Consider the following 14,527-nt stretch of genomic DNA (forward strand, 5'->3'; position numbering starts at 1 on the left):
CCGCAAATTAGACTGATGAATGACGTTGCGTTTTCTGCAAAATCGATACCAAGTCGACCACAAACTAAACAAATTTTACAGGCTTGACTGATGCGCGCCTATAGACAGCGTCTACAGAGTGTAAACTTTGCAGGTATGAAAATCTTGAGAAGAAAGATCTAGATTAGCCAAGACTGACCTAAGGTAAGAGGTGGGGGGAAGCGTGTGCACGTTACTTTGAACATGAAAACCTCAAGTGTTCCGCTTGGTTGGTACGCATATGTCTTTCCGATTTAGCAAATATCAATCGCGCAATCTATGATGCCGTCATTACACTCTTTGGCTTCCGCGGGGTTTTCTTGACGTCGTCTCCTGTTTACAGACAAGTTGCTTACAGGGAAGTGGTGTATCTGACAAACCAAATGTTTAATCTCTCTATAAATGCTCTAATACCTACAAAAATAAACAGTTATCTCTTATGTTTATTTACACCGTTCACGAAAACGATTAAAGATCGAGGCGGATCAAGCAATGTTCTAATGCCGTTGTCATGCTTAAGAGAGAAAAAGAAAACTAAAAAAAGCAACCCAGCACGATGACTCAGTGTTGGATGGGTTGGTTCAAAAGAGATCAGCGTACGCGAGTGGGTATAACGGCGCACAAATATCAGCATGCTCTTGTGGGAAAATTACTTCTTACGAAAGCAATTAAGCGGATATTATTATCATGTTAATTCCGTAATTCGTACGCTTGAACGAACTCTTTGTGACGGAGATTGAAGTAATTTAACTTCCATAAAAACACTGGCGTTAAAACATTCCCAAACACCTAAAGCCCATCATATCTGACTTCACAGCGCTCGCGCAACATGGCAGAGGCTAATCACGTTAGCGAAGAACATTCGAATAAGTGTCGGTGGGTCCGCATCAACTGGGCTTGGACGAAAATCGGCCGTGTAAATCTGGGCATTTTCTTGAGGTTTAACCCGGTGGTAAGCCTTCTATCGGCCTGTATAATATGGGGCTTCGTCGCTTGGTGCATGGCGGAGTCGGACGCCGCCAACGAAGAGATGGGAAAGTGGAAGATTTGGATCACAGAAAAGTTCACCTGGATGTACATCGGCACACAGGACATCTGGGCTGTGATCATCGTCATGATCTACTTTTCCAAGTACTCTAACATGAAGCTGGGAAAGGATGATGAAGAGCCAGAATTCAATGACGCCACCTACTTCACTATGTTGTTTGCGGCTGGTATCGGTATTGGCTTATTCTACTTCGGAGTCGGTAAGTTAGCTGTTAAACGTCACTATTTATCTTATCTCATCTTATTTTGTGTTTGCCTTCTTGAACTAAACAGTGCAAATAAAAAACAAGTTTAGTTTGAAATTTCGAGTCCGTTATCTGAACTTTCTAGATTTTCTGTGAGTCCATTGCGCACTTTGAAGTGCTGAACAACTGAAGCGAAACATTTTGAACAATAATCAAGAAAAATCTACGTTTCTGGAACATTTTAGAGGGCGATAATGATTCCATTCCCTTCTAATAACCGTGGTAGAAAGTCGCAACGATTGGACAAAATGATTGGAAAAACGAGGGCACACGTTGACGGTTTTGTAAGGCGCATAAATATGTTTACATGGATATGAATAATTTAACTTTATACGCATTGAATATCGAAAACAGTCGATCAAGAAAAAACATTGCTGAAAGATTCGACTCTTAAAGAAATTTCGAATTCGTGTCTTCAAAGCCCCTACGTGATGTCCACTAAACACAGTGAAAGACTACTTAGAAGAAAAGATTGTTAGAAATAAAAGCATCAGTAGCGGGATTTGTGTGAAACGTTGCTTGAGTAGTGTTTGTTGTCGGTTTTGAACTCTCTTGGGAACAAAATGCAGCTCAGAGCACAACACCGACTTTGCGAAAACGCAAACTTGCGTGTGCTTTACGCGGCTGTTTGCCCTTTGAACTTACATTTCTGTGGAAAACATAGGAGTAGAAGGGGTTAAGAGAACCGATCAAGTGCATGGGTATGGTCTGATGATGTTTAAATTCCTGTGCAAAGATGCAAACAAAGAATTTTAACCCACAGTACAGGAAATCTAAAAACTGAAAACTGCATTGTCATAACACTTAACTTCGACAGGTAATAACTCAAAATTCCACAATTGACGTACAATTACTCCGTTATGTTTGAATGCGCAAGCACATAGGATAATGTTTATACTACGCACGTAAGAAATGCTGGCTCTTTCTGCGGTTGAACCTCTTGAAATTGCAACCTGATTAATTCTTTATTTTTCCTTGTCATGGTTACTCCAGTAAAGATCATGAAAAAATGACATGCGAGCGAAAACAACGAGTATTTCATGCAAGTCAAAGTGCGTAACTAATTCAGGTCCGCAAAAAGTTGTTTTGCAAATAAAAAATTCTAAAGATATTTGAAGTTGTCATCTAGTAGAAAGAGTTGAACGATAATAAATACCACAAGTTGTGATCGAAGCACGCAATCAGGTCTTTAAACGGTAAATTACAGCTCGTAAAACCTGGGATTAATTGAGTTTCAAAGTGGGCTATTTATAAGCGCTGAAAGAATGCTGCTCATTTGGAAAACAACCAACCTTTTATTCCCGTTATCATTTTTGCACGTTATGTACATTATGTCGGAAAACTAAATCAATATTGAGTGTTACCTTACGCGTAATATTCGGCTATAAGTATTCGCTACTGACATGTACGTAAATGGTTGACATGCTTCCACTAAGCCCGGACATGCCGCCATTTGCATATGAATTCAGGGGTTCTACTGGTTAATACGTAGTTGTGCACAAGCGAAAAGAACATTTAAGTGGATTTTGTATAAAAGGTTTTTTTATCATAATCTCTAGCGTTGACTGAACAGTCCATATTTTAGAGAAAAATGCAATTCAAATTTTCACTCTTGAAAATGCTGCTTTTTCAAAAGTTTGTTTAAGACTTAATTCCATTTAGCCACAACATGGGGCAAAGCTTTGTTTTGGCTGTTGCGTGGTGATGTGAGTTAGTTAACTTGAGATAAAATTTTGGGTCTTTGTTTGAAGTCCAAACTCTGCGTAACATTGAGGTGACATCACCTTATGCTTTTCAAAGAACTTTGAACATTGTTGGCTTTATTTACGGACTCGGTGAACGAGCACGATAGTAACAGTTCGTTCTCGCTCTAGCGATCTGCACAAAAACAACAGCGGCGGTAACCTTCAGTACAATGTTTATAAATTGTTTCCATCAGCTTTTTCACAGAGGCCTTAAACCAAATTCGCCAGCACAAAAGGAAATTATACTGTATTATTCAAAAACAAAAGTGCTTTTTTCAATACTCAGAGCAGTGATTTGGTCCCGCACAGTAAAGGCGTTCTCAGAAGACTGAAACTGAAATTTTTTTTTCTTTCGGTATTTTGTGCGTGTTTGGGTTGATTTTTTTTTTAAGTTTTTAAAAATAAAAAAATTGAAAAATATCACGGGACTTTTTTTTTTTTTTTTTTTTTTTTCTTTTTTTTTGGGTTTTTTTTTTTTTTTTATTTTTTTTTTTCCACCCCCCCCCCCCCGGGGGGGAACGCGGTGGATTAGGCGAATAAAGAAATGTGTGGGAGTATTCAAAGCTCGCTCCAGTTTAATCTGCGATCAGGTGTTCTAGATTTTGCGATCAGGGCAGACTGACTCATGTAAGTGATCAATCCAAATGCACGAATGAATTTAACGTATAAAGCAACTTCACTGACCTTTACTGGTCAACCTCGTAAATATCTTGCTCTCAGGAGTGAAAGGCTTACACTCAAAAAGTAAGCTGCACTAATCCCAAGGTTAATGTGTGAGTGCATGATCATGGGAATGGAAGTTATATTGCGCACTTGGGAACGGAACGAAGGATTCAGTAAATAACGCCAGCTTGTCTAACTTATATCTCTTAGCCAAACATGACTCAGTAAGGAATTTCAAATGAATGAGTTGTGGCTCTTAAAAATACCCCATCTGACTTCAGTTGTCTTCATTTGTCTTTTTACTTTATTTTTCAGCTGAACCCATATTCCATTATGTCCCGGGAGAATATGGAAACCGTTATTATAACAGGTATGTTTGAGCAAGAATCTAAACTAAAGTTTAAAATAGGTGGTAAGAGGGGGGGGGGGGGGGTAAAGGTTGGCTCGTAGGTAAGGTAAGCTTGATTTTTTTTGCCTAAACGAACGAAAACTTAGGACCAATTCTTTGCATGTGCTTGTAACGTTTCTCTTTACTGTGGCTGATCCTGCTGGTCATCAAGTCTACATTCCCTCTTGGGTGCCCCCCGATTTAGTTATCTTTTTAAAAAATCTTTTTGTCTTTGGAGAACAGATGGATAGTGGTATTGACGAGGTAATTTTGCTTTGTTTTAAGGTACACCGACAACCAGCTGGCACAAGATGCCATGAACCTGACTTTCTTTCACTGGGGAGTACATGGATGGATCGTGTACGTTGTTGTTGGTCTTCTCTTGGCTTTTGTGTGCTACAGACAAGGCCTCCCGATGACTGTCCGGTCCTGTTTTTACCCGCTGATTGGAGATAAGATCTACGGATGGATGGGCGATGTCATCGACATCCTTTCCGTCGTGGGTACCATGTTTGGCGTGTGCACAAGTCTGGGCTTGGGCGCCATCCAGCTCAACACTGGTATCCATCGCTTGAACAAAGACATCGAAATCTCAACTACCAATCAGATCATCATCATTTGGTGCGTCACTGCGTGTGCTACAGTGTCCGTTATCACTGGGCTGAAGCTTGGAATCAGACGACTGAGTGAGATATGCTTTTCCATCGGCATGTTGCTCATGCTGGTTGTCTTCTTCTATGATGACACTTGGTACCTCTTGAACCTGTACACACAGAGCTTTGGCTACTACCTGCAGTGGATCATACAGCTGGGCTTCCACACCGATGCCTTTGCACAGATGGGCAATTCCCAGGACAAAAAGGACGTTGTCAACTGGATGAACGACTGGACCATTTTCTACTGGGGATGGTGGATCGCCTGGAGTCCTTTCGTGGGAATGTTCATCGCCAAAATCTCCCGAGGTCGTACCATCAAGCAGTTTATCAATGGAACCATGACAGCGCCAATCGTGTACTCATTCATGTGGCTGACGATCTTTGGCGGAGCCGGCATCAGCATGGAACGTAAAGCATTCCACGCCAACATCACCTGCGACTCTCCTCTTGGGGGAAAGATGTCCACCGAAAGCTACCATGGGTTGTGGCGTCTGTCCTGTCGCACAAAGGATGACATGTGGTTTGATGTAGTTGAACAGTATGGAGACATTGGCATAGTTCTGTCCGTGGTGTCCCTGTGTGGTATCATCCTGTACTTCGTAACAAGTTCTGATAGTGGATCTCTGGTAATCGATTGCCTCTCAGCAAATGGTGACCCTGACCCCCCAATCCTTCAACGTGTCTTCTGGGCTCTAACAGAGGGTGCTACAGCCACAGCTCTGCTGTTCGCTGGTGGTCCGAAGGCTTTGACGGCTCTGCAGACTGTGTCCATAGCAGCTGGGGTCCCTTACACCATACTGCTATGTTTCATGTGCATTGCATTGTGGCGTGCTATCCATATGGAGGCTGGTGTCATTGATCCCAATGGCCCACAATTCAGTGTTGACCTTCTGGAGGTGTTCACTAACCCCACATGCAAATCCATCGGAAAAGTCCTCATCGCCTTATTCTGTCCTTGGTATCCCATTGGGGTGGCTGCTCACAGGCTCAACAATGGCAGAGGAAGTAAATTGCCCTACTTTCTATCCCTTGCCATTCCATTCTACCTGTGGGTCATTGGCATGGCCTTAGAACCAGCCGTAGAGGGGTTAAGCTACCTGGCCTGGGCAGTGTTGTTTGCGTTCTTCGCATATGGCACTGCAGTCCGTATTGGCATACGGGAGAAGTATGGAATCAACGGCAACATGGTGGAAGACTTCTTTGCTGTGATGCTGTTGTACCCGTTTGCGGCCTACCAGATGGATCACCACATGGAAAATCCACCCCACCTACCCATGGACGAAAACAACATCGACAAATATGATGGAAAGGGAATGGCATACCAGAACCAAGGCGCCGACTTCCCGCTTGAGAAAGTGGACACTGCGTTTTAAATAAACGCGAGCTGGTTCTTCTCTCACTTGGAGAGCAGCAATTGAGTTTTTTATACTTTTGAACTTAGCTATGTGCTAAAAGAACTCTGCGTTGATAGCGTAAAAAGCCAGAACTTTTAAGTTTTATATTTTATCAGTTGTTTTAAGTAAGAAAGTTTGAGCTAACTACTTTTATTTTTTATGTTGTAAACAAACTACAATTATTATAGGAAAGGAAATTTTTAGTGTGTAAATTTGTGAACAGTTGATGAGATAACAGCTAACAGGCTAGGATGATACAAAATTGTTATTTATTTTGTACAGTCAAGACGAGAAATTTGAGATTTGAGCTAATACTATATTAGCAGGTAAGCAACTGTGAGATATTTGCCATCGAGGATCGTGTAATATAAAGAAAACGCGCGCTCGTGTTTACTAGCAAAATGCAGTGAGATTGGGAGGACTCAAACGTTCACCAAGTTTTCCAATGTTATTCTCATAACAATCTAGAGTTATATAAACATTAAGCAGCAGTTTTCAAATTCGTTTTAAACAATTAAGAAAGAAATGTAGCCTTACATAATGACCGTTTTTACGTAGTCTCATACAAGACGCCAAGATCAAAATAAGGACGCTCACTAGACAACCATAATTTTGTAATGCGATGTAATACTTTTTTTTATTGATTTTTTAATTGGTTAAGTTTGGTTTTTGAACGTGTTCTTGTAAAAATTACGTTCAATAAAATCATATTTTATCGTTTCCACGATTACGTTTTGAGAGCAATGTCGTTGGCCGGGAAAGTTTTCAAGAACATAAAGGGTATTAGGAATGCTGTTGAAATGCCGTTTTTTCATACGGACATGATTGGCTCGCTTCTTATGAGATATCACAGTAAGATGTCTTGGCCGTTGATCCCAGGAATTAACTGAAGGAAACTACCAGGTAGGGTGAACGTAAAGTGGGGTTTGGTGACTGAAGGTTATATACGAAATACCCATAAGAAACTTCGATTATCTCCAATTTGGAATCCCCAACCAGAATTGATTAAAAAGGACTGTCACTTTAGACTGATTCAGCCAACATGCATTCACCCTCGCTGTAGGGTTTTGAGGGGGGAAATGACGAAGAAAAATCGGGGTGTTAAAAGAGAAGAAAAAATATTAGATGAATATTAATTAACCAGTTGAGTCTTGGTGAATATGACAAGCTTGAGAGTATCTAATTGAAAAAGGAAATATTGCCCCTGAATTCTAACGAAAATACGCTCTTTCTTGCCTGGAAGAGAAGAAGAATTAAAAACAACGATCTTCAATATTCCGGACGAAAACAGCCAAAAGAGCTTTTATATAAGGACAAACACAAATTTTGTTGTCAAAATTTGTTCGGCGAAAAATTACATACTTCAGCGTTTTCTCGCCGAAATAAAAACTGACTCATAGGACCAGGCCAAACGTCTACTTTACACGAGGTGCAGTTTCGGTCGACCCAAACAGGTAAAGCTCGACAACCTCGTTCCCAGAGCTTTTTCCTTGGTAATTGAAAGCTCGACCGTTGGGTCAGACGTCGAACATAATTCGTCGAACCGACCGTCGAACCAAATTCAGAGTAGCAAAATAAAATATTTCTGAACTAAAAATGCATTTACATACAAATTTAAAATTAATTTATTAAGTTTGTTTTATGAAACGATCGACGTTTGTCCCACAGTCGATCTTCACACGTACGAACTCAACTGAGTCAAACGTCGAACTTATCATGAACTTAATTCGCTCAATTTAGTTCGTTTCACGTTTAGCCTTGGCCTTGAATATGATCCTAAAAATGATATTTCATTTATATTTGCCAAAAACAACTCACTGTTTGCTATCTATAAGTTAAGTTTCGATGCGCAATTTTGTATAAATCCAGACGTTCGGGACTCTGTCCCTCATCAGTGGAAAATCAAATTTCACTGTTTGCTTGCTTGATAGGTTGGTTACACAGTCTTCAAGGATGTGCACTTTCAGGAGGTAGAAGTTGGGGGATAGAAGGGGAGGGGAACGAGCAAAAGAGACCACCTCCTGTACCTGAAACATGGGGTGCTTTCTTGATATTATCATTTTGTATAACAGTCTCCCATAAGTTTTGATAGGTTTGTTTCTCTAAACATGCTTAATGCAGGTCTTATTTCCGATGGCGATTCTAGGGGGACAGACCACGAACACAATAGTCGCTCCTGGAAATATGTAATTGCCGTAACCGTTCACGATTTGTAATTTGCACTTTTTCCGCACAACGAGCACGCACCACCCCATTCTCTGTGTGTATGTCCTCCTCAGTCTTCAAGCGGAGATAGGATTAGTCTTCCCGTGTTAAATAAACAGAAGTTTTCTTTCCTTATTTTCCAAGCAAATTTCTTTCTTTTGAAGTGTATTGATCGAAGAATCAAGAAATATAAGACAATTCAGGCCACGATTTTTTCTGGCGCGAGATTTCCATTGCAAATTATTCCAGGCGCGGCATGCTAACGCTGATAATTATTCATCACAAGTTTAGTTTGCCATCACCTTCGTTGGTTCTTGCTCATGTCTCTACAAGAACGAGAAACCGGCCTTTGTGACGCTAAGCTGCATGGTAAAACGTAAGACTGTGATGTGGATGATTGTACAAGAAGGTTTTCTTCCTCAATGGCCAGGTATTGATTACTGGACTGAAAAAACCAACGATATATTCAAGGTAAAGAAATGAATTGGCGCAAACACAAGATACACGTGGTTGATAGTGGACGCTCAGTAGAGCTTGTTCTCTCTGAATGTAGAAGTCTTCGCTGTGGGATGTTGTCAGGTTGGTAGAATTATGCAAGCCACTATTTATAGTCGATTAACATTTCGGTTTTCGTTCGTCTCCTATGTCAACGCACTCGCATGTACGCATAGTGACAACCGGCATAGCGCGGAGAGTTGTCACGGGAAAACAATGGAAAATTGCTTACGGCTGTACAAAAACATTGTGCATACCTGTTTACTTACTTCTGTGAGGCAAACGAATAACTCTTCTCTTGAAATTTTCTCGGAAAATTGTTCCATTTTTGGAAACCGACGAACAGAATAGAAACTTTGAACATGACAGGAAAATAATATGTTTTCTATTTTCAGTTGGGCTAATGCTTCAGCTTATAGCCAATTTAGTCTCGAAAGTGGACAATAAGTGTTTAATTTATAAATATTTTAGTATTAAATATTTGGAATTAAGCCGTGCTTGTAATTTCCTATACGATACCCTGAGTCAACGTTTAAAGGCAGGTCACAAATTAAAGTGCTGGCCCCATGGTCTGTTCTCAATTTAATTTATTATTTACTATTTTGAATTTTAGGCTTGTTACAATGTAAGGAAAAGGACAAAAAGACGGATAGCACCTCGTAACTCATTTTTGTGGCCTGTTCACTGGGCACTGTTTTTCAAGGTCAGTATTTGTTCAGGCGTGCAGTTAGTGTTTGTTTTTGTGTGTGATTAAAGTTGACATAGAACTCCACTGTTTTGAGTCAAGTTACTTACGTTCTGATTTTATTCGATTAGCTGGACCAAGGCAAAGTCTGCAATAAGAGTCTGCGAATTTGGGTTCCAAATAAGCATCGTGCAAGAAACAACACGACATGGAGCTTGCGCAGGACAGGCTGTTGGTGGACTTAAATGGTACGTTTTACAACAGTATTTTGTGACATTTTATGGCAGCTTTTGAAGTATCTAGGAAACAGTTTTATTATAAGAATGCAGACCCGTGACATAAGCAAGAGAAGACAAAAAATAAACATTAAAAACGTACAGGAGTCCTGCACTAAAACAGCATTAAAAGAGTTCTCTTTGCTGATATTTTTTGTCGACGTTAACTGGAAGACAGAAAATACAACCAGAAATCCTTACTCAAAATTTATAACTGAAATATTAATTCATGCTATTATATTCTTGAATTAGCCTAAGCATGCCTTTAACAATTAGGTCCCGGTCGGGTTTTACTAGGTCTGTTACAGAGGGTGTCAAGCTTAGTACTATAGTATAGCCTTTCTTTGTTCAGGTCGTTCGTGACCACTTCCCTGTTGTATATTTTACCGATCCTTTCTACGTGACAGGAATCAAATTATTTCTGTATTGGCTGTTTACTCCCAGTGAATGCAAATGCACCTGCATAAAAAAAGCCTCTTAAAAATTTCATGCCATGTGATGATAACCACTGGTTAGTACCATGAGATGAGGGTCTGAATGGAGTTTAGTGTTTAGTGTTATTTGCCCATAACGGTCAAGTTTTTAATGTTTACTGTTTCCGGAGAAAATACTGTTAAGTGTTTGGAGGGGTTTTCGTGAAAAACTCGTAGAATCGGTAATGAAATCACTTATGAACTTCGAGTCGTGCTGTGTGTTCTCCTCGGAAATCTTCGGTAGTTTTCGGTCATCTTCGGAAGTCTTCGGAAATCTTTGGTAGTCTTCAGGAATCTTCGGTAGTATTCGAAAATCTTCCGAAATGACCGGGAATCGTCGGAAAATGGCCAAAAACTTCTTGATATAGTAAACAAAATAATATTGACATTTTTGGAGCCTTTTTTGTTTCATTCTGGATAAAATTTGTTACAGTGAATTTTTTACTCAGTTTGTGTTAAAATGCCTAAACTTTAACTGTTTCGTGTTATAGAGCCAAAAATTTAAGCGTTTAGTGTTATCGAGGTACCCCCCTTTAGACCCTCTGAGATGAATACGTCCAAGCTGAGTAAGGTCACAATTTTAAGAAAATGCTAAGGTCTTACCGAGGCTGCAATCTTGATTGAAGCAATATGTTTTAATTGGAAAAAGCTAAAACTTGTTTTCATTTTTCCTAAACTGATGAGAAATCCGTGTACTATATAAATCAAACTTTGAACAGTTCTAACTTGGGTACCGCGGGGGATGTGAATGTGTTTTATTGTGAGGCAATTTAAAATCTCCTTTTGCCATAATTGAAAAAAAAAACGCCCAAGTCTAAAACGTTCAACTTTAATGCAAAACAAAGATGAGGGTCTTTTTAACTATTTTCATCCTTTTTGCAGTTTCGTGATGCAAGGATTGCTTATCTGCCATCAAGAAAATGACAAGAGCATCTCTTATGGTAAGTGTACTTTGTGTTTTATTTTTTTGTTAAGTATTTTTCTTTGGAGAGAAATCAGCTGCCTCTGTAATGTTTTTCGTTTGACCCTACACGTTTGAAAGATGAGGAGCAACATAACAGATCGAGAAAGTAAAAACACTAGAGAGACTTTTTTCTCTGCATTATTTTGTTCTAATCGACATGGATCGATATGCATATCCGAACAAGTTCAACTGATCGTTAAAGGGATATGTCACGACAGTCAAACTATTTCTTTATTGTATAAAATTACTTTCAAATTGAAATAAAAATTGAAATATTAAAATAATAGTTTCGATCGAGGGCAAAAAGCATAAAGAAGTACTAATAAGCCGAAAATAAGAATTGTTACGACTGTGAAAGATTTAAACAGATTACAAACGAAAAAATTGGCCAATTTACTATTGACCTAGCTCCCCAAAGGTACATTTAGTGATATGTCATTTTTATACCTTTAAAACGTCAAATTTTTGAACTACAATTCAATTTCCAAAGATGTTACAAAAGTTGCCTTGTTGTCGAATGTTTTGAGCAAGACCTTCGCCTACACTCTACCCTCCTACAGGGTAATTGTAATTGTTCGGTTTGGGATAAAGTTTGTTTGTTATAAGCGGACTGTTTGATGCTGTTTATCATTTCAACATTTCTAACACGTTGTTTTTCATTTTTTGCAGGGTTGAAGGACGGCTAATCGACTTGTTAAATCACCGTCGAACTCTCCGCACAATGAAGAAGCAAGCTGTCCTCGTCGTTTATCTTGCTAAATAGCCGCGTACATCTTTTTAATAAAGGAAGTAAAAAAAAATCGTTGGCCGTTTCTCGAGATGGAAAGCAACGTTGACAAAACCACCAATTATTTTGACACGCGCTTTTAAAAGGAGCCGAAACGAAGTGTTTTTTTCTAAGTCTTTTGGCGGGAAAACATTCATGGTTATTGGTTTTTAACGAAAAAAATTCTAAGTCTTTTGGCGGGAAAAAAGTCTGCGCTTTTAAATGGAGTCTGATAATGTGTCAAAAATAAACTAAGTCTTTTGGCGGGAAAAATCTGTGCAGTCTTTGGACGGATTTGACCCATCAAAAGACGGCCTTTATTTTGATTCATTACTAGACTCTGTTTAAATCCGCAGAAATTTTTTCCGCGTTGGCAACCCTACATAGTCAAAATGCATCAAAAGAGATAGCCTACATTTTAACTAGTTTCCAGGCCCCTTTTAAAGGCGCGATTTTTTAGAATACAATAAAAGACTCATTTATTGATTAAAACTGTTTGTTTATTTCAACTTTATTGAATATACAAGTCGTTTCAATAATTAATTTGCTAATTATCAACTTGAAGCGGATAAAGCTAAATAAGCCGCCGTAGCGAATTTGGAACGACCAAATTCGCTACGGTGGTTAATTTTACTTTATCAACTTCAAGTTAATAACTATTCGCAAGCTAGCCCGACAGTGCAGCACGAGATTCTCTAGAATTGAACAAAACTTTTCTGAGTAAGAAAAATATTTCAACTAAATACAAAGATCACTAGAAATCGTGCAGACAATGCAAATATTCTAACAAATATACATCATTTGAGAAATCGGAAAATTAAGTATGAAAACTATCTTTAAAAGCTTGCACAGATCAGCAAAATTCTTTTAAAAATGAACAAACAATTTGGCCTAGGAAAGTGTCAAAAGAAGTATTTGCTTTAGCGAAGCTAAAACTAAAGACTCGAAAAACTCTTCACAAGCTGGAGTTTCTTCTAAGTATGTTGAGAAAACTGGTCAACTTTGAAAGAAAATTGAAAACTGAATTTTTGCCTAAATTCAACTTAATGTTTAACGTTTTCACTACATTAAAAAAATTTTACTCAATCTACCACTCAACAAACACGGACCCATAATACGCAAAGTGTTATGGAAACTGCGCACAGAAATTCATTATTGGGTTTTTAGTACTCAGTCAAGACAATTGGTTTGTTCAAAATTTTAAAATTTGTTTGACGCGCGTCAACCTGGATGTAAAACTGGACTGTACTGTAGTCAACAAGAAGCGAAACTTGAAAAATAAATCAAAGTTGATCGCGCCTTAAATAATAAAATTTGTTCTAAAAAGATTTAAATTGAATGACATACTCGGCAAAATTCATATAACAAGGGTCCGTGTTTATTTAAGCCTTCAGTTCCAAGTTCGAAATATTAAATCTCCTTACCTACGGTCATAGATTTCTTTAACATAAGTTCTGAGAACTGAATGTTACATCAAGACAATAATTTTCTCGTCTACTGTCTGCTGTAGCAATGTACTGAAAATGTACAAATTGCTATTTTTGATGAAACTCTCGAATTAAAGGCTTAAATATTGTATTCGTACCGATATAAATTACATTTTACCTAACCAAGCAAGGAAACCATACAAGCATGATTCAGAATCTACTTCATGTCAGCAGGGCATCTGTTATATCCACCATCCATCATAATCCATGAGAATCCGGAGCAAGGACGGAGCAGCTCTAAAGAAAAATAAAGAAAATCCATGACAGCAGTTTATTACCTTCCATTCAGTTGAATTCAACTGGCAACTTACATTGCACTGAACAAATTATAAAATAAGTATAAAATGTGTAAAATTTAAAGCTAATTCCATCTTACAGCGGTAATATCAGAAGTGATTCATTTCCGTTCAGTGTCTGTGGGGAAATAGTGTCATATTCACGATAACAGCTGACATGATGGTTTTCATAATACAATGCAATTTAGCCACATAAATTAAAGGGGCAAGCATTTGAAGTAGCATTTTTCGAAAAAATCTGCTTTTTCTAACAGTCAAATGTGTCAAAATCATAATTGAGGGCCAGCAGATGATAAACAATTGCAACTGTTTTGGTCTAAAATGTTACTCAATATTCTGACTTTTGTTAACTGTGACTCAATCATCCCATGCAATTGGTTTATTAGTATTTCTGAAAGCGTCGAAAAGATTTCAAATTCAAAAAGCAAGCTAATAAATTTGTTAGATTGTTTAAAAAAAAACTCTCAAAGAAAACACGTGATAATTTGCATAATAAAGAAAAAACCAACATGGCGGCTATTATATCGTGAATACGCCCTTTGGAAGGTCACTCAAGGTCAACCAAGTTGGCATGGAACGCGTGAAGTAGAACTCCGCGTTAACGTAAAAATTGTAAAACACCATCCCTTTGTGAAATAAATAAATACTAGAGACTTATCGTTTCTTTTCTTGAAAAAAAAAGCTGTTAAACTTTCAATGCAAAATTTTGTGATTCTTGCAAATTT

The 14,527-nt window shown here is 38.5% G+C and overlaps 2 protein-coding genes and 1 long non-coding RNA gene across 4 annotated transcripts in view; 2 read left to right on the top strand and 1 right to left on the bottom strand.

Annotated features, from left to right (window-relative positions):
- LOC144643794 (uncharacterized) overlaps positions 1-14,527 on the bottom strand; it is a 128,706-nt gene that overhangs the window by 45,881 nt on the left and 68,298 nt on the right. The window contains exon 1 of one of the 2 annotated variants that reach the window (XM_078503146.1): positions 1,462-1,474. The exons of the other annotated variant lie outside the window; for it this stretch is intronic. The gene's annotated coding sequence lies outside the window, so the exon portion shown is untranslated. Of the gene's footprint in view, positions 1-1,461; positions 1,475-14,527 lie in introns of those variants that run through there. 2 annotated transcript variants of the gene reach the window in all.
- On the top strand, positions 713-6,881 carry LOC144643785 (trimethylamine transporter-like). The gene is made up of 3 exons (XM_078503128.1): positions 713-1,265; positions 4,034-4,088; positions 4,392-6,881. The coding sequence occupies exons 1-3, from the start codon at positions 848-850 to the stop codon at positions 6,133-6,135; spliced, it is 2,217 nt and encodes a 738-aa protein (XP_078359254.1). The 5' UTR covers positions 713-847; the 3' UTR covers positions 6,136-6,881.
- On the top strand, positions 8,072-12,489 carry LOC144641900 (uncharacterized). The gene is made up of 5 exons (XR_013568652.1): positions 8,072-8,940; positions 9,470-9,559; positions 9,673-9,789; positions 11,172-11,230; positions 11,923-12,489. It is a non-coding gene; the product is annotated as an uncharacterized LOC144641900 (long non-coding RNA).

This window comes from Oculina patagonica, chromosome 2, assembly GCF_052425735.1.
Source record: "Oculina patagonica isolate OP01 chromosome 2, crgOcupat, whole genome shotgun sequence".
Taxonomy (NCBI): Eukaryota; Metazoa; Cnidaria; class Anthozoa; order Scleractinia; family Oculinidae; genus Oculina; species Oculina patagonica.